Source organism: Phocoena phocoena, chromosome 2, assembly GCF_963924675.1.
Source record: "Phocoena phocoena chromosome 2, mPhoPho1.1, whole genome shotgun sequence".
Lineage (NCBI taxonomy): Eukaryota > Metazoa > Chordata > Mammalia > Artiodactyla > Phocoenidae > Phocoena > Phocoena phocoena.
This window is the reverse complement of record NC_089220.1, coordinates 32,199,792-32,220,442: the sequence shown is the minus strand read 5'-3', so window position 1 is coordinate 32,220,442 and position 20,651 is coordinate 32,199,792. Positions and strand designations below refer to the sequence as shown.

General features: G+C 45.4%; 1 protein-coding gene across 3 annotated transcripts in view; it reads left to right on the top strand.

Annotated features, from left to right (window-relative positions):
- The window catches only part of SLC39A9 (solute carrier family 39 member 9), a 42,318-nt gene extending 36,044 nt beyond the window's left edge, over positions 1–6,274 (top strand). For 2 of the 3 annotated variants that reach the window (XM_065872200.1, XM_065872198.1), the window contains 4 exons: positions 2,212–2,280; positions 3,385–3,470; positions 3,978–4,112; positions 6,044–6,274. In XM_065872200.1, coding sequence (XP_065728272.1) covers positions 2,212–2,280; positions 3,385–3,470; positions 3,978–4,112; positions 6,044–6,274 — 521 coding nt within the window. The remainder of the gene's footprint in view (positions 1–2,211; positions 2,281–3,384; positions 3,471–3,977; positions 4,113–6,043) is intronic. The other variant, XM_065872199.1, reaches the window with a different exon arrangement.
- Positions 6,275–20,651: the final 14,377 nt, after the last annotated feature.

Genomic DNA, 20,651 nt, shown 5'->3' with positions numbered 1-20,651 from the left:
GTTGTCTCAGAGTGATTAGGGGCTTTAGCTTCCCTTCTTGCAGTGTTTTAATTAGAAGATAATTTTTTTTTTTGCGGTACGTGGGCCTCTCACTGTTGTGGCCTCTCCCGTTGCGGAGCACAGGCTCCGGACCCGCAGGCTCATTGGCCATGGCTCATGGGCATAGCCGCTCCGTGGCATGTGGGATCCTCCCGGACCGGGGCACGAACCTGTGTCCCCTGCATCGGCAGGCGGACTCTCAACCACTGCGCCACCAGGGAAGCCCTAGAAGATAAATTTTGTTAGTAAAAAGATAGATACTTTACTTGTGCATGCTTTTTCCATTGTAAACCATTCCTTCAGTGGGCTAGACCCCTCAAAAGATTAAATTCCTTTCAATTTACTTGACTAATGTCCGTCTGTCATTTCACCTGGCATTTTGATGTCCATGTCTTTGAACTTTACATTGTTTGGACATGATTTACTTGTTTATATATTTCTTTCTTTTTTTTTTTTTGTGGTACACGGGCTTCTCACTGTCTTGGCCTCTCCCATTGTGGAGCACAGGCTCCGGACGCCCAGGCTCAGCGGCCATGGCTCATGGGCCCAAGCCGCTCCGCGGCATGTGGGATCTTCCTGGACCGGGGCACAAACCCGTGTCCCCTGCCTCGGCAGGCGGACTCTCAAGCACTGCGCCACCAGGGAAGCCCTATATATTTCTTATAATACCTGTAATACAGATAAATACTTTTTAAAATCTCCAACAAGGATTTATTAAGCAACTGTTGGGTGACCAGTGCTATGCTACATTCTATAAGACAAATAAAAAATGGAAAGAAGTATAAAATTTAATTCTGTATAGTTCACAGTCAATTGGGAGGGACATATTTAAGTGAAAACAGTTTTGTATATCTAAGGTGGAATACAGAAGAAACCTTGAAGTAGCATGTAGAGACTGCATAGAGCTGTACATTTCTAGGCAAGGGGAGAGTTGTTCTAAGCTGGAATTAATCTTTGATTCTTTCGCAGAGTAAGCGGTCCTAGAATTAAGACTTTGAACAACGTCTTGGTTTTGGATTGATGAGCTGGGCAGTTTAGTACATGCCAAGAATTAGGGGTGAGGAGATTTGGGGAAAGGAGAATGAGACAATTTTTGTTAGAGGGTGTTACAGAAACTGGTTTAACTGGACTGGACAGTAAGAAATAAGATGATACCAGCTGAGGACTTCCCTGGTGGCACAGTGGTTAAGAATCTGCCTGCCAGTGCAGGAGACACGGGTTCGAGCCCTGGTCTGGGAAGATCCCACATGCCATGGAGCAACGAAGCCCATGCGCCACAGCTACTGAGCCTGTGCTCTAGAACCTGCGAGCCACAACTACTGAGCCTGCGAGCCACAACTACTGAAACCCGCATGCCTAAAGCCTGTGCTCTGCAACAAAGAGAAGCCACCACAGTGAGAAGCCTGCGCAATGCAATGAAGAGTAGTCCCCACTCTCGCAACTAGAGAAAGCCCGTGAGCAGCAACAGACCCAATGCAGCCAAAAATAAATAAATTTAATTTAAAAAAAAAAAAAGATGATACCAGTTGATAGAGGGCTCAAGACCTCCTTAATAGAGCAGTTTGGACTGAATTTGAAAAGCAACAGATTCTTAACTGACCCATCACAAGGGTGGTGATTCAGAAAGATGAATCCGACAAGGATGTGTAAGATGAATTAGGTTAGGGAGAAATGAGAGTAAGGGGAGACAACCAGATGGGAGCCTACTGCTAATTTAGGTTTGAGGTGATGAAAATTTAGGTTAGGATGGTGGCAGCAAAATGGAGAAAGGCAAATGTGAACGACATTTTGATGTTAGAATACAGATAAAGTTGCAGGAGGCTGGGGAGGGGGAGGGGGTAGGCAATGACAATGAGATTGGTCTAGACAGGTGGTCAGACGCCACAGAGCACTTTCCTTGGAGAGGTGAAGCGTTAAGAGGTGTGAGGCTGTTTGGGGTGACATCTTGTCTGTTCAGGGAAGCCTGGGTCAAATGAAGAGTTTCCACCTGCCCACCTCTTCAGGACAGGGGAAACTTCCAAGTGTTTGAAGCAGAAGAAAAAAGACAACAGTGAGGAAAATAATAATCTTCTACTTTAAGAGCTTTCAAAGACTTCTTCCACCCGCAGGTGAATGTTCTATTAGTTTCTGTTTCACGTTGCTTCATGGCTGACTTGCTTATTTTTACTTCAGATCCAGAAACAGCAAGGCCTAGCAATTCCAAAATCACCACCACGCTGGGTCTGGTCGTCCATGCTGCAGGTAGGGTCAGATTGCAGTGGAACCCCTTTCTTTTCTGTCACACAGGGACCATCCACATGAAATACTCTAGGGCTGGCCTTTTGGGGAAAGGGTTGCTTAATGAAGGCCTCCAACAGAAGCATGAGCCCTGGAGTACTCAGTGTTAGGTTTGCAATAAGAATGGTTCTGTATTTCTTAATGGATGAAAATAATTTGTGGCACATGAAAAATACATGAAATTCAAATTTCAGTGTCCATAGTAAAGTTGTATTGGAACACAGCCATGGCCACTTGTTTACGTATTATCTGTGGCTGCTTTCACACAATGGTAGAATTGAGTAGTTGCAAGAGACCAAATGACTCATGAAGGAAGGCTAAAATTCTTCCTATCTATCCCTTTAACAAAAAGTTTGCTGACCTCTACTGTAGGATCTCATCTGCATAAGAGCCTGCTCACTTTTGTACTCAGTAGCCCTGGTGCTGGGTATCTACCCAAGTGCCAGGTGAGGCAGAGATAGGCTGTAGAGTGTCGAAGTCTCAGCATTGCTGACAGGGCATGCCTTAGAATCATAACCAAAACTAGTCCCAGTAGTAGGGCTCTGTAAATGACAAAAGCATGTGAAAGGTGACACACTCTTATCTGGACTTTGTAGTAAAACATGCTTTTCTAACAAAAAAATTCATCCATTTCAACCACTATTTACTCATTACGTATAAATCATCTATGCCAAGTCGCGGTGTCTTTATTTTGGTTTTTCATCTGCAAGATGCAGAGATGCTTCCTTTGAAATTCTTTGATATTTCTGTTATTACAGTTTGATTGATTAATCAGTAGATTTTTGAGCATCATACTTTTCCAACAACAGCAACAATAACTGACAAATTGAATATTGAATAGCACCTATGCTAAGCTCTTCACATATGTTACCTCATGAAAACCCTAGGAATACATACTTTATTGAACCCATTGTAGAAATGAGAAGGCTAAGGTTCAGAAAGGTTAAGTAACCGTCCCAGAGTCCAGTCCAGCTCTATCTGACTCTAAAGCCCACACAGTCACTCACCAACTATTATAGTTGTTATTTATAGTTACAGTGTTTTATGTTTCACTTTTTCCAAATTCAGCTGACGGTGTTGCTTTGGGAGCAGCAGCTTCTACTTCACAAACTAGTGTCCAGTTAATTGTGTTTGTGGCAATAATGCTACATAAGGTAAGCAAAATTTTGGTGTAAGATTTGGTATTGACTACATTTATAATTAAAATTTCTCTTTGGTCATTATGTTTTTCTGGAATGGAAATTTTTTTAGTTATTTTCGTAATTGCTGTTCGTTTTAGAGAATTGAATAAATCTGTTCATAGCTGGGTCTTTTGCTACCATTTTCTTAACCTTATACTTGAAGGGTTTTTTTTTTTTATGGTCATATACACAAACTGTTAAGTCCTCTACAGATTTCTACATTTCATAGTAATTTTTGTTCATAAATATTCTTCCTTTCTTTATACTCTTTTCTTAACTATTACACAGACACACATACACGCACACACACACACAAATGGGATATTTTCTAGCTTAGAACATTAATTCCTAAAAGGCAAAGCCCAGACTTACTAGTATGCCTGGTTTTCTTGTATGAGAATTCAGTCAAATGATATGTACTTCATAATGTAGAAGCAATGCAAACTTCCAGAGTAACAAGGGATAGTTTTTCTTTTCCAGGCACCAGCTGCTTTTGGGCTGGTTTCCTTCTTAATGCATGCAGGCCTCGAGCGGAATCGAATCAGAAAGCACTTACTGGTCTTTGCACTGGCAGCACCAGTTATGTCCATGGTGACATACTTAGGACTAAGTAAGGTAAGTCTGACTCATTCCTAGCTTATCTAGACAAGTATCTAATTCTTTGTGATCTACTAGAAGGTGTAGTCTCTTATATTGAATTTTTCAGTTAAATTACCCCCTCAAACTAAAGATAAAATTCGAATTAAAAACCTGTACGAAGTGTACATCTTAATTCCAAGTCAATCCTCTTCATAAATTTGGAGCATTTTCTTATTCATTTAATTCGAAAACTTCTTCCCCATCAGTTCCAAAAATACTTGCACAAATATATGATCTTTAAAATAATACAACTTAAACCTTATCAGACATGCTAACTTTATTTGACAGATACATAATAAGTCACAACAGAATGTATTTAATGTTTCAGGAGGCATAGGAAGAGGGAGGGACAAGGTTGCAGCAGCTTTGAGAGCAGTAAGGGATGAGCAGAGATCTCTGTATTCAGCTAAGACTCAGATTCTTCTACTCCCAGCTCTCATATCACTGCATGTTAAGTACCCAGGGCTTCATCATTGCACTCAATGTAGCTCCCCACCTGAAGTGGCATGTGTCGCTTGTCACCTCCGAGCCCGGGCATTCTGCTCTGTTGCTCCAGTTGGACCTTTCCACGCTTTATAATTTTGTCCGCTAGGGCCGCAGTTCTTAGCAGCAGCCTTACCCATTTTACTTAAATATCAATTGGCAGGCAACAGGAGGAAAACCTTAGAACCAAGCCAAGTCAGGGCTAGTTCCTGGAAACCACTTTCCCCCACTGTCTCTGAAGGTCACTGATTCTTCTGAGCATCATTCAGTTCGTATTTGATATAGTAAAATTTGTATTGAACATATGAGAAATGAGATGGTTAAAGAATGGTTAATTCCTGTTAATCAAGGGTTAGTTGATCTGGATTGCTAACACCTGATTGTGAGCTTTATCTCTTTTAGTCACTGAGCAATACATAGTTCCCTTTTAAATATTACCCTATTGGGACTTCCCTGGTGGTCCAGTGAGTAAGACTCCACGCTGGCAAGGCAGGGGGCCCGGGGTCAATCCCTGGTCAGGGGACTAGATCCTGCATGCATGCTGTGACTAAAAGATCTCACATGCTGCAACTAAGACCCAGTGCAGCCTAAATAAATAAATATTACCCTGTTTATTACTGCATTGATCAATATAAGTTTTTAGAACTTTTGAGAGGAAGGTATGATAATTTTGGAGGCATGAAGTTAACATATTACATTTATGGCATGTTCTTAAATTTTCAATTAATTGTCTTAGGAGGTCCACTTTTTTCATTAAAAAAATTGAAATGAGGGCTTCCCTGGTGGCGCAGTGGTTGAGAGTCCGCCTGCCGATGCAGGGGACGTGGGTTCGTGCCCCGGTCCGGGATGATCCCACGTGCCGCGGAGCGGCTGGGCCCGTGAGCCATGGCCGCTGAGCCTGCGCGTCTGGAGCCTGTGCTCCGCAACGGGAGAGGCCACAACAGTGAGAGGCCTGCGTACAGCAAAAAAAAAAAAAAAAAAATTGAAATGAATTGTATAAAGATTAGCTTACGAGATATTTCTAGGCTCTGTGAGGGCAAGTACTGTGTCTCGATTCCCACTGTATCTCAGGCACTGGCCTAGAGCCTGGTGCATATGGCATATTTGCTAATATTAGTAGAATAAATGAATGAATGTATGAACTTTGATATCTGCATTAATGCTGTTGATTCCATCTTAATAATATAGGCCAAACCTGTTCAACCAGCCTTGAAGTTTGTTTGAAAAAGTAATCGTGTACATCACCAATAGTCTTAAACCCTTGTTTGGAAGCTTCCCATAAATAACAAGATCGTTCCGATCTCAGGATGTCCCCGGTGCCCCAGATAACACAAGTTATGAATATTGGGTATTTTTTTATTGGGACTTCTTCCTGCCTCTGGATTTTACTTGACTTAATTTTTCTTCTCTACCTTACTTCACAGAGCAGTAAAGAAGCCCTTTCAGAGGTCAATGCCACTGGAGTGGCCATGCTTTTCTCTGCTGGGACATTTCTTTATGTTGCCACGGTGCATGTCCTCCCTGAGGTAGGCGGAATGGGGCACAGCCACAAACCCGACCCCGCTGGAGGGAGAGGCCTCAGCCGCCTGGAGGTAGCAGCCCTGGTTCTGGGCTGCCTCATCCCGCTTGCTCTGTCAGTAGGACACCAGCACTGACTGTTGAGGGTCCAGCCTCAGGCCATGGCCATTTTCCATCCAGTGAGAACAGCCAGCACGTGACAGCTGCTCACTTCCTCAGTCTCTTGTCTCGCCTTGCCCATCTCCACCCGTAACCCTAAAGATTCTGGAGGGAGGTGAGATGAAAACCTGGAGCAATGGAAAGCTTTTCGAGTAGAAACAACACACTGCGAAGGATACAGACATTCCATGTGTTGTCTTTTCAAGGGCCCTTGGCATTTTGAGTTTTGTTGTTTCCCTTAACCCTATTCTCAGGGAAGATGGAATTTAGTTTTAAGGAAAAGTGGAGACCTTCATACTCATAATGAAATAATTATGAAAGTACAGTGTTCTGTAATTAAGCTAAATCTCTTTCTTAGTTTCGAGGCTCTGCCACTTTAATCCATTGATTTTTAACATGGTTCTCGCCGTGTAAGTCTGGTGCTTTAGCATCTATGCCACATCTATGCCTTGAATGAAGGTCATAATGCCCACTGTCTTAGATGCTAAAGATAAGTAGTTCATTTGGGGCTAGAGTCAGGAAAAGGACGGCAAGACACATTGAAAGCTGACTTTATACTTGAGAGAGATCCACTGAAGAGGGTATGTCTGGAGCGTCTTTTAAACACCTCCTTCTGCACTGGTCTCTTTAAAGAGAGCCTGCCATTCCATCCAATGGAGCAACAGAGGTGGACTGGCTTTTAAAGAGGTAACTAGTGTTTTATAAAGCATTTCTTTTCAAGTTCTCCTTTGTGTAGAGTAGCTGCCTGTACAGCACATTCTTTATAGAGGAGCCAGGTTCTAGTAGGTGGGCTTTCCTTAGGCATAGGCTTTCCTTCAGGAACAGTCAGGTCCCACAGTGTCTTTGGAAATTAAAGGGGATTCAATTATAAGTGAATTCGGATAGTTACTGACATCTTTGTAGTAACCTTTTAAAAAGTAAGATTACCAAAACCTATGTTGTCCTTTTTGTCTCTTTAAGTACTTATCTTAGCAGACCAGCAGTCCCTCTGGCAAAATACTTGGTGCCCCTTGGGGACTGCTAGGTCAGTGTCACATAAGCACCTGTAGCAGTGAGGACAGTCAAGATGTATCATAAATGGGAATTGTTGGCCTGTTGATTTAAAGCTTATTAAAATCATGTCTTTTGTCTCTTCATCTTCTCCATGCTTTTCTCCTGACTTTTCCCTCCAGCCCTTCCTCGCTACAATTTGCTGCTTACTGCTGGTGGTGATGTTAATATTTGTGAGTTGAGTTCTCTCATCAGGACAACCACTTCTTGAACTGTGATGATGAAGATAGTCTCGTGTCTGTTCTTTATTCCTTTCAGTGAAGTTACCTTTGTGTCAAATGCAGCTTTATTAAGCCCTTACAATATCACTTCCTCATATGTGAGATGACACAATCACTAATATTCTGGTAACTTAAACAATCGAGATAGTAAAAGTGTTACGCAAACTAGGATAATTTTTCCATATTTGCCAAAGTCCCTGTAAGCCTTATGTTATCAAATAAGTATATGATATATTGTTAATTTATTTTGATTTTCTGTACCATTTCAAACCACGTTACAGAAAGGGGGAACCAAGACTGTTTTCGTCAGGGCATTGGATTTAGGAGTTTGTAAAACATTTTATATGACACATAAGCCAGCATGCCCAGGATATCTTTATTTCCTTCCTAGATTTGTTACTGGGTCAGCAGCTGGGGAAAAAGAACTTGAGAGCCCTCTGCTGGCTGTAGACCAAAGTAGCATAAACAGGATCTGGTTCTGGATAGTGGCTGGCGGCCATTGTGTACGACATTAAAACCAACAGAAGGTACAGTATGAAAGTCTAAGTGACTTTCCCGATAACAACTCTGACTTAGGAGAGTCATAGGGTTTCATCTGGTCCTTCAAAGTAACACGGTTGCCTTGATTCTCCCCGGAAATGTACTTAGTTAAGTAAATAGCTCATTTCAGTGTCTGGTTCGGTTTGGATAGTGGCACTTTCTATCATATTATTGTGTGCAATGATCAGAAATTTGTTCTGCTGGCCAAAGCCTCTTTCAGCAGTGCCTTGCCATCACACTTAAAAGTTTGGCTACAATATCTTGCTGGGTAGGGCCTTGAACTCTGGCAAGGATCAGACCATCTAACTTCCAAATTTGCCTTCCCCTCTGGACCTCACGTTAACAAGCAAACCTTTCACGGCCTGTCAGCTCTCAAGAGCTATGGGCTTTCCCAGATTTTAAAGCTGCTGCCTCGGAAGCACTTATTTCCCTCCTGGTCAGCAGGCAGAAATAGCCATACTAATCTTACAGGGCTCAAATGCATCTCCAGGCAGCAAGGAACCGAGCAGCGTGGCAGAGGCCTCCTTCACGGGGGGAAGGACTTGTTCATGGTGGGCAGTGTCCCAGGAGAGGTCACACTGATGGTCACTTATTGGCACATTTCAGTTCCATTTTCCTCTTGTTTAAAACTGCCTCCTTCGATGTGGATGCCTTAATGCTCTCACACATTTGAAAACCTTGGCAATACTTAAGTTGCTGCCGTGATTACAGATGGAATTATTGGCTACCAGAGAGATGCAACTGATGATGAAAAGCATGGCCCTTCCTTCCTCATAACCAAAGTTAATCTGAATTGCAATTTGACTCCCTTTCCTCGGTAGGGATAGACTTTCTTCAGATCGCAAGTGCTCTCTTAAATGGCAAATTAAGTTGAAAACACTACTGATGCATTCCCATCACTTGTTCGCCATTGAATTGCTTGTCAGTTCCCATATCCCCAAAGTAGCGATGTCCCAGGTCTGATGGCTTTCCTGTGCATGCTATTGCCAGATTTCAGTTTTTAGGCAAAGGTTCTGCACTGGAGTGTAGAGAGTTGGAAACAGTACCACCTACAGAGGCTATGTTGTTCTCTCTTCCCCTCATCACCTTTTAATTTCCCTATTCAAGACAGCCAAGTCTGTTCCTGTATTTTGAATCATTAGAAAAATGAGAGAGGTGGCTGTTTTGAGTGGTCAGTTCTTTGTAGAAAGGAGAAAATGTAATTGTGTTTTTTTACCAGCCTATTTCTAAGTGTCATTGCCTGGTTTTTCTCTTTTTCAAGGATTAGAACTCGGAGGACGTGCCAGCCTCTCAGACACATGGTAGCTAGGTACTGAACGTGGGAAGTGTATGTATGTCAACAGCACAAGCCCCCAAAGAACGTTCCTGTCTATGGGGCCCCCTTGGGAGACTGAGAATAATGACCGGATTCATCCAAAACTGCTGTAGGGCAAGGCCAGAACTCTCTATAGGCGTTCCACAGGGGTACCTTCCTTACATTACAAAACTTCTGCTCAATACACAATGGTCCACATAACCCCAAGAGCACTGTTGGAGATGCTATGAAATTAAAACCAGTGATGTAGCTCCTTTGTACCTGAGACATCTAGATTCACCTGAGGAGACCTGAGGGAAATGTATGACTTGCATAAGAGGGCTAGACAACCATTAGGAATTTTCTAGATATGCCCAGCCTAACACAGGGAAGTTGGCTTTGATCTGTTTTCTCATAGCATCTTCTACCAAGTTGGAAGTCTCGTGGGACAACACTGCAGTTCCCCTGGTTCAGTAGCCTGAACAGTGATTTTAAATGTCCCCTTTTCTGGATCCTTTGTAAACATGAAATCATTCCATGGATGGCTGCCTTATAATTTTGTCTCTTTCCACTTTAATTGTGAATGGTTTAAAGAAATGTTTTTGCTGTTTTCTGGTTTATTTTATGATATTAAATTTTTATTAGTGCATACCTTATGTGAGTGGTTCATTACTTATCCTCTCGGCAGTTTTCTTTTTCTGTTTGATGACCAGACTGGACCCACATTCGAACATCAGAAAAGGTAATGAAAAGTTTTGAGGGACAGTGGAAAGATGTGTCTATATGTACATCCTTTAGGGAAGGAGGGAAGGAAAGGAGGAGGGGAGATTAAGCACTCAATACACCATCTGCCCCAAAAGATAGCAATTTATTTTCCATGGCCATTGTTGTTAGCAAATATTATTTGTGAAGGTAGCCATTTAATCCCAGAAAAGAGAAGCAGGCCAATAGATCCCAGTCACAGTGGGTGCATTTCAAAGGGCACAGTTACTAATACGAGTGTGTAGACGCTATGAACAACTGACTCTGGAAATAGAGATTTCAATAGAAGTGCAATTTGTGAATTTTATAAGTGTTTTCTCCCTCTGTAGACTTTAGTACTAGATCTCATTTTTTAACTGATATACCGATAAACGCTCTGTATAGCAATGGATCAGTTAAATGTATAGCTTATGTTTATTCATTAGATTTCATTATTGCTGGTCTACTTTGTGCTGACTTTCTATATGTGTCACGTGTGCTACAGCTAGTTACAAAGATTGTGCCCAGAGTGTTACATGTTGCCTGAAAACCTTTCCTCATAAATAAGAAAATAGGCCAAAAGGACATGGTATTTATGATTCCTGCCATCTCTTATGGAAGCTTTCAGGTGAAGTGCCTCATCCCTCTTTTGCCTTAAGCAGTGGTTGTGAAATCTTCAGAAGCCAGCATTATTAAGTAACAGCCCTTTCATCCTACTGCCCTGAGATCAAAATGTATATAGATATATGTGTATACATATACATATTTATACATGTGTGTCTATATACAGTTTTAGCCAAAATAGCCAACAATCCTTATTCTGTTTAATTTCTAATTCTTACAAGCTAGAGCTGCATCCTGCAGTGTAGTTTTTATGATGTATGATGAGCCTGCTTTGTGTCCCACTCTGGTCGCCCCGTGTCAAGAACGCCCCTCCTCTAGCTCCCTCACGCCCTCCAGGTCTTGGTCCAGAGTCTCCTTCAGTTAGGCCTCCTGTGACCACCGTATTTAAAAGTGTAATCTGCTCACCCCCGCCTCAGTGTTCTTTGCGGAGCACAGGCTCCGGATGCGCAGGCTCAGAGTCCATGGCTCACGGGACCAGCCGCTCCGCAGCAGGTGGGATCCTCCCCACGAACCCGCGTCCCCTGCATCGGCAGGCGGACTCTCAACCACTGCGCCACCAGGGTAGCGCATACCCTATTTCTTTTTCTGTAGCACTGATCACCTTTTAATCTGCTTTATAATATATGTCTTTGCTTTGTCCCTCTTCCCTGCTGAAATATAAGCTCTGGGGAGCTAGGTTCTTAAAAAATATGTTGTTAAATGAATTGGTCTGCCCTGAGGGGGCAATTTTTTCCTGATATGTGCTCTCCCCTCCTTTTCCCCCACCAGCTTCTGCCCTGATTCGTGGCAGAATCAGCTGCTGGCCTTATGTGTAGCTCCGCCTTTGTCTCACACTGAAGCCAGGGCTGCTTGGGAGTTAGCAAAGGGGCGGGGAGTCAGGGCAGGAGACTGAGCATATACGTGGGCAATTAACTGGGTTCAGGTTACTAATCCAGTACTAACTAATGTTAGTAAGGTACTATGTGACTGATTTAGGGATCAGAAAACCTGGTTCTCCTTTCTGGCTTAGCTACTGATTTCTGTTGCAATGATAGCCATTGCCCATTTCTGTAAATTTTGGATAAGGATGTGAGTGAAAGCATGTGTCCCAATCTGGTTGCCTCATTCATAAAGGGATCCTGACAAATTCTAGAGCCGTCAGAGGAGGGAGCCCAGCGGAGAGGGGATGGGAAGCCAGGGCCTTGGAGGCGGTGTAGAAGGGACTGGATTGTTTACTTACGTCTGGAATGCTCTTGGGGACAGAATTTGATAACCATCACCAGATACTTCAAGGGCTGTCAGGTGCAGGAGGGTATAGATACCATATTCTCCAGTGGGTGGAACAGGAAGTAGACTGAGCCCCCCACCTCTCCTCCACTAACCCACCTCTTCATTCAGCAGGGTTAACAGCCCTTCCTATGGACCAGGCACTCCTCAGAGCGAGTGCACAGAAGGCAATAAGGGTCAGTTCCGGTCCTTAAAGAGCTCATGCTTCAGTGAGGCATTCGAACAAGGAAACAGTTGGCAATGCTGAGAGCCAAGGCAATGCTGGGCGCTCAGAGAACACCTGGGGGCAAGGAACCCAGGGTGGGCTTCAGGGAGGACATCAGAGGGAGATAGCACCTGCGCTGAACTCAAAGGCTGAGCAGATGAGCTAGTGAAGGTGGGAGAGAGAGGACCCACGAGGGCAGAGGCCTGGTGGCACAAGAAGACGGACTCCGCCTAGGAGGTGCCATGGCTGGAGGACAGGTGAGGTGAGAGCTGGTGTGCAAGACATGCTGGCTCCCTAGGTGACTTCGAAGCTTCCAGATTTGAAATCCTACAGGTAATTGGGCCCAGCCAGGGTCTTTGTAATTCCTGCATCAACTGCCACTCCCAGGTGCAGTCCGGCTGGCCTCAGCTCCTGTCACAACACGATGATTTGTGGGGTAGAAGTCTGCACTCTGGTGGCTCTGCTGGCACCTCAGGGTGGGGCTTGGTGACTCTCCCTACCTCATCCCTGCTTGCCTTCCTCACTTCCTGGCTGGGGCCCAAGGACTCCCTCCTTCCACTTCTGAACATTGGTGTTAGTTATATTCAGAGGACCTGACCCGGCCTGGGAAGGGTGCCCCATCTTCCTTCTCTCTTCGCTTCTCCCTCCCCAACTCTCTGGTTTACTTAAGGGGACTTGCCCTGGATCAGGAAGTGTCCTGCCTACTATCTTCCTTTGTTACCACTGTCTCACCAGAGCCTCCACCCTCCACCTCTTGTTTCCTCCCCCGCTCCAGCCCCTGTGTGAAATGGGTCTTCCCCTGCGCTGACAGTGGGGTGGGACTGGGAATGTGAGGAGAACCTGTGTTACCTTCTCCTCTTCTGTCTCTGCCCTTCCCCGGCTCAGTACTTTGAGAAATCAGAAAAGAACGTGCTATTGGACCTAGAAGAAAGAGTCCAAGGATGACGTGATGCTGAGAGTTGGAAGGGCCCCTTTTGATATATGAAGGGGCCCTTCATATATCAAATATCACATATGATATATATGAAGTCACAAACGTTTCAAAGTAACTTGCCCAAGGTCTTTTCACTAAGTCAAGATGGAGCTACCACTGGTACCCAAGCCCCTGGCACCTGGTCCCATGAACTGCCGGCTCTGTTCTAGAGGAACCGGCATCCTGGCTCTCCCTCAGACGTTCTGGGAGTGTGTGAGATTGTGACAACAAATGGCTATGGGCTTTCTGGTCAGATTGAACACCGCCCCCCCGTCCCCTAATAAAATATTATATTCAGTACTTGTTCTTAGAAGCCAAATTAATGTTTACATTTGAGTCCACACATCACCCACGAGGGGGAGCCCTTTGTACCTTCAGTGTTTCTGAGCAGCGTGCTGTCCTCAGCAATGCCGTTGGGTACCAAGAGCCCGCGTCAGTGCAGTGAAAAGGCTGGCAGGGCAGGAGATCCTTGGCCACCCCCAGAGATACATCACATTGGCAACCTTGAGTGTGAGCAGGTGTTTGGCAGAGAGGGTAGAAGCCTAGCAAGAGGCTGACCCTGCTGACGAGAACAGAGCTGTCTAGTTCGGTGCAATGGCCTCTCGGTCTCAAGACGTTTAGAATGGGGATTTGCCCGGGGCCCACACGTGCACTCCTTTGATCCCCCATCCCCTTCGTCCTTCGGCTGCTGGCTTTGACCTTACCCGTGGTGCCATTTACCCCCCTCCCTTCCCCCTCGGGTTCCCCTGCGGGCAGCCAAGCCCTGCCCCTTAGTATAGGCGTCTGAGACCTACCCTTGGTCATAGGAAATGCAGTCAAAGTGGAATACAATTCGATAAAAAGAGGTAAGTGTTTCAATCCTCAGAAGGGGTGGCATCAGAAAGGGCTTCACAAAAGAAGAGTCATTTGAGCTGAATCTTGAAGTAGGATTTGGGGAAGTTAAGAAAGACATTCTAGACTGAGAGAACAAGTGAAAAGAAGATGTGAAAGAGCGTGGTAGCTCCTCAGAATATTAGAACCCATGTGGCTGGAGAAGAGAATGTGGGATAAGGTGACAAGGGGTGACCGTGACAGTAAGTTGGGACCAGATTGTGGAGGGTATTAGTCAAAGGTCAGGAGCTGGCAGCTGAAGTTGAAGGAATGGAGACCCATTCAAGGGTTTTAAACAGGAGGCTCATATGATCACCTTTGAGTCTTGACAAGATCATGTGAGTGAGGGTGACAAGCTGAGATTCCTTCGGGGATCCTGCTGTAGGTGGAGTCAAATGCTGTAGGAGTCATTTGAAAAGGCTTTTCAGTGGAAGAGGACTGACTACATGAAGCAAGCTGGGAAGCCCAGAGAAGGCCAATGATGGTTCTCAGTTCACACAGCTAATGGCAGAACCTGGAATTAAACCCACCTTAACGCTAAAAGCAGGCGACAAGCCTGCCATCTAAAGATTGTTTCATGGCCATTCTCAGCCACCCCACAGATTCTGTTTTGTAGATGAGGGTCAGCTGAGGGCCTGAGAAGTCAGTCTCCACTCAGGTGGCAAATTGAAACAAGAAACGGTGGCGTCTGAACAGGGGCCAGGAGAAGACAAATCAGTTCAGTAAGCATTTGCTGAGCACCTACTACACGCCCTGGACCCTGTCTTCAAGGAGCTCACAGTCTGGAAGGGACATACACAGAGAGAAAAACTCCAAACAAGGCAGACAGACACGTGCTAGGATGGAAGGATGGGCAAAGGTCCACAGGAACCAAGAGGAGAGTGTAGTTTCAGTTGAATTGGTTCCATACCCTGTGGAATCCAGGACAGGAGCCTGAATGATGGAATTAGGGTTGGAGGAGGAAAAGAGCTTCTATGGAAGAGATTTGATACTATAGCAAGGCCTGGCCTGGAGCCCAGATCTTTTCTGTTTCTTCTGCTTCTTGGCCCTATAGGCATACTTGTGCTGGGCCCAGCCATCAGACTGACACGGGCACCGGGACAGCTCAGGGAACCTGGAGTAGAAGTGTTCCTGGGTCCTTCACTTGGCATCAGCCTGGCCTGCTTGCCTGAGGGTGGGGTCAGGGTCAGAGAGGGCTGAGGGCTGAGGAGATGGCACTATGGGAAGAGCTACTTCTGTCCAAGTTGCTGGGAGCTTTTGAGGCCCAATCAGGATGTGACTCCAGGAAGACCCTTGTCACTGTTCCCTTTCTGAGAATGTCTTCCTGCCCATCCCTGGCCGGAGCGGGTTAAGTAAGACTCTGTGTCTGGCTCGCTCTGGCTGAAGTGTAAGATCAGAGAGCTGGATACCTGTCAGTACTCACACATTTAACTACCACGGGCTGGTCATATACAACAGCCATGCTAATACCTGTTTCATGGAACAATGGTGACCATCACATGAGCCTGCAGATGACGGATAAAAGCAACATTATGAAACTGTATGTTCTTTTTCACAGTAAAGGAAACAATCAACAAAATGGAAAAAAAACAAAAAAAAACTATGGAATGGGAGAAATGATTTGCAAACCATTTATCTGATAAAGGGTTAACATCCAAAATATGTAAGGAACTCATACAACTCAATAGCAAAAAAGCAACCTGATTAAAAAGTGGGCAAGGGGCTTCCCTGGTGGTGCAGTGGTTGAGAGTCCGCCTGCCGATGCAGGGGACACGGGTTCGTGCCCGGTCTGGGAAGATCCCACATGCCGTGGAGCGGCTGGACCCGTGAGCCATGGCCGCTGAGCCTGCGTGTCCGGAGCCTGTGCTCCACAACGGGAGAGGCCACAACAGTGAGAGGCCCGCATACCACAAAAAAAAAAAAAAAAAAAAAAAAAGGGGCAAGGGACCTGAATAGACATATTTCTAAAGAAGAAATACAAATGGCCAACAGATACATGAAAAGGTGTTCAGCATCACTAATCATCAGGGAAATGCAAATCAAAACCACAATGAGAGAGTACTTCACACCTGTTAGGATGGCTAGTCTCATTAAGACAAGAGATGAGTATTTGTGAGGATGTAGAGAAAAGGGAACCCTTGTACACTGTTGGTGGGAATGTAAATTGGTACAGTCACTGTGGAACACAGTATGGAGGTTCCTCAAAAAATTAAAAATAGAACTACCATATGATCCAGCAATTCCACTTCTGGAATATATATCCAAAGGAAATGAAATCAGTGTATTAATAAAGAGCTATCTGCATTCCCATGTTCATTGCAGCGTTATTTACAATAGCCAAGATATGGAAACAACTGAAAGTGTCCGTTGATGGCTGAATGGAGAAAGAACATTTCATACACACACACACACACACACACACACACACACACACAGAGGAATATTATTTTACCATAAAAAAGAAGGAAATTCTGCCATTTGCAGCAACGTGGATGAACCTGGAGGACATTATGCTAAGTGAAATAAGTCAGACACAGAAAGACAAATACTGTATGATTTCACTTATCTGTGGAATCTAAAAAAGTCAAATTCATAGAACCAGACAGTAGAACAGTGGTTGCCAGGGGCTGGAAGGTGGGAGAAATGGGGAGATGTTGGTCAAGGGGTAAAACTTTCAGTTATAAGATGAATAAGTCCTGGAGATATAATGTACACTTAATAATACTGTATTGTATACTTGAAATTTGCCAACAGAGTAGATTGTTTTTAAAAATTTATTTTATTGATGTATAGTTGATTTACAATGTTGTGTTAATTTCTGCTGTACAGCAAAGTGATTCAGTTATACATATATGTACATTCTTTTGCATATTCTTTTCCATTATGGTTTATCACAGGATATTGAATATAGTTCCCTGTGCTCTACAGTAGGACCTTGTTGTTTACACATCCTACATATAATAGTTTGAATCTGCTAATCCCAAACTCCCATTCCATCCGTCTCTCATCCCCCTGCCCCCTTGGCAATGATAAGTCTGTTCTCTATGTCTGTGAGTCTGTTTCCAATAGAGTAGATCTTAAATGTTCTCACCACACACACACAAAAACAGTAACTCTGTGAGGTGATGGATGTATTAACTAACTTGATTGTGGTAAGCACTTCCCAATGCATATGTATATTAAACTATCATATTGTACATCTTTAAAAAATCATATTATATACTAAATATATACAATTTGTATTTGTCAATCATATCTCAGGAAAGCTGGCGAGAAAATAAAAACTATCAGAAAATGTGTGTTCATTATTAGGAGTCTATCCCTGAACACAGCTGAGAGGCTGGAATTTTACAGTGTAAGAGGAGTTTTCTCTTCAATTCTGCGGGAACTTGGTGAGTTGGCAATTGAGAGAAATTACTAGAAAAAAGTGGAGAGACTGAAAGAAAGGTCCAGCACTTTCCCAGACTGCACCTCACTCGGCAGTGTGCTGTGGTGTGACAGGTATGGGCTTAGGATTCAGACCAAATTAAGTATCTCCATCCTGCCTTTCCCTCATTCAACACGGTATCTGAGGGTCTATCATGTTCCAGGAAATGACTAGCTGGGCGACCTTAGGTAGACAACTTTTTAATTAATTTATTTATTTAATTAATTTATTTTTTTGTGGTATGCGGGCCTCTCACTGCTGTGACCTCTCCCGTTGCGGAGCACAGGCTCCGGACGCGCAGGCTCAGCAGCCATGGCTCACGGGCCCAGCCGCTCCACGGCATGTGGGATCTTCCCGGACCGGGGCACGAACCCGTGTCCCCTGCGTCAGCAGGCGGACTCTCAACCATTGCTCCACCAGGGAAGCCCTAGACAACTTTTTTGAACTTCATTTTTTTCATCAGGAAAACTAAAAGTAACACACACCTCATCGGGGCTGTTTCAAAAATGAAACGAAATAGATAAGATGTAAATCATATATTCAGAACATCATCTCTGTATTTGAGCCTGTAGAGCACAAGGTCCCTGAGTTTCCACCCCGACTTGCTTCCCGATAAGATTGGGCAGCCCTGGCCCACACTTGGGCTGGGGCAGTGGATTGGCACCCAGCTTGTTTTGTCTTATGCAGAAGTACCTGTCAGGCATTCAGCACTGCCACCAGCTGGAGCAGAGAACGGAAGCAGAAACGGCGTCTCCCAAGGCTGACTTAGCATGATCTGGACTGGTTAGCTGAGGGAAGCATGATCTGGACTGGTTAGCTGAGGGAAGCAGAAGCCACTCAAGTACCCAGTGGACCATCAAACTCATGCTGTTTGTCTCAGGGCAGTCTTTCCACCTCTTCTTAACTACCAGTTGCTAAGGTCTCTTCAGAGGTCCTGTCTGCAGAGGGAATGGGCAAAGATTGCTTTCTCTTTGCTGCTGAAGGAACTTGTGATCTATTTCTTCCACAGAAGAAACAGAATGAAGATGGTTCTTTCCCAGGAGCCATCTGGGCTCACCCAGCCCTTCTCCTTGGGAAGGACTCCCTTAAAAATGATTCCAGGCATCCTGCCTTTCTCCCACCTATGGCTCATCCCCAGTCCTTCATCACAAGCAGCTAAAACTGGTACTGACCTGATTAAGCAGAAGAGGAATTAATTTATTAAAAGGACATTGGCAGGACTAAAGAACCAGGGGCTGACCTGGGGTGAAGCTTCCAGGAATGCTATCCAGAACCATGCGGCAGAAGCAGCCTGATGGGGAGGCTGTTGATGCTGCCATGTGTGTGCTGCCAGGAGCCCACCTGCCTGTGACTGTCCGTGTGGCCAGTCAAATGCTGCTGGCTGCGTTGGGCACGCAACCTTACCGCCACAGCTGACCCCCAAAGCAAGTCAGATGCCTCCGGTACTTACCCTTGAGGAAATGGTGGCGATGCATCCTCTTTCCTCATGTTTGTCCCCTGCAACTTAGTCCTGTCCTGGTGCCCCAACCAGTGAACTCCACACCACAAGCTTGTGACCCAAGTTTTCTAGCTTCCATCTGGAAAAAAACAAAACTCCTAAAGTGGCAAGTTTTCCAAGCATGAAAACGTGTCAAAAATAACCTCCCAAAGTGTGAAATGTCCACTTTGTATGCTCTCCATGGGCTCTCATCATCTTCCTAGTCCTGTCTCTTCCCACCTGGTGGACCCAGGCCCTGGACCCTGTGTTAAAGCTGTACCTGAGATCTTCTGCAGGGAAACGTGAGCCCCGAGGGGCACAAGGGGATTCAGATGGGCCCCTTTGGACAGTGAGAAACAAGAGGATGTTGCCTGGGCTTGGGAACCCAAGACTTGGTTAGGGGAAGGGTGCCAGCGTGTGGAAGCCCTTTATTAAGCCCCTTCTTAACTAGACTCATAACGTGTTAGGCCTGGGAAGGCCTTGGAGGAGCATCTAGTGAGGATCACAAATCCAAATGCCTGAAATGAGAAGCCAGGCAGGTAATAATGAGTGAAGCAGGCTTAGCAAAGGACTCCAGGGGATGGTTGCTCTGTAGAGAATGCCATTTTAGACATTAAAATTTTAAACTTTTAAAAAGGCGTGCCAATGTTGATAAGAGTCTGAAAGTGGTTTGCCTGGGTCGGAGTGAGGATGGGAAGTTGGCCAGCAGGAGCGTAAGGGAACTTCCTGGGGCGATGGAAATGTTCTGCATCTTGCTTTGGGTGCTGGTGGCTTGGTGTATACATTCATCAAATTAACTTCATCAAATAAATACCTGCGATCTGTGCGTTTTGTCATATTTTAATTATACCTCAAGTTTTTACTTTTGCTTGGGCAAATTAATAACGTCTATCTATAAAGTGATTTGGCACTCAGGCTACCTATTTGCAAACTTCTGCTCCAATCTGACGTCTTTATCTTACAGCTGAGGCATCAGAGCCCCTGAGGGGGTAAGTGGTTTTCCCAAGTGCGAGGAAGAATCCTGACTGTCCAGAGATGGCCTGCAACTCCGCGGCCAAGAGTAGGATGACTGCCGCGTGGTCCAGCCGGCTGCCTCTCCGAGCAGACTCACTTCCCTGCCTTTGGAGCGGTGCCTGCACGCAGCGATGCTAACAGAGCCTCTCCGCGGGTGGTCCCCAGGGGCAGGACAGACGTCTGCACCCGCCGGAAAGTGAGACGGTCATCTAGAGGCGCCGAGAGGAGCGGAAGTGGATGGAGCGCCAGGCCCCAGGGAGCACGGGCCAGGCGTGCAGATAAATCACGGACAGTAGCTGCACTGACCGTTCGGGATTGGCACTGAGTGCCAAATGCCGACGCAGGCAGCCAAGTTCTGGGAAAAGAAATCCGATCCGGGCGCGGCAGCGGTGGTACAAAGTGAGACCCAGCAAAGCAGGCGGGGAGGGGCTGACAGCCCCGATGGAGCCTCCTCTCGGGGCGGGCGCTCGGGCACTGGCTGAAGTCTTACCTGGTCCCCGCCCTGCCTGAGAAGGTACAGGCGTCTCCGCTCTACAGGAGAGAAAACTGAGGCTCACGGAGTCAGGTAAGGACTGAAGTGGGATTGCAAGCCCGATCATCTGCTCTCCCCCACCCAGAGCGAGTAGGGATCTGCAGCAGTGACTCCAAGCCCG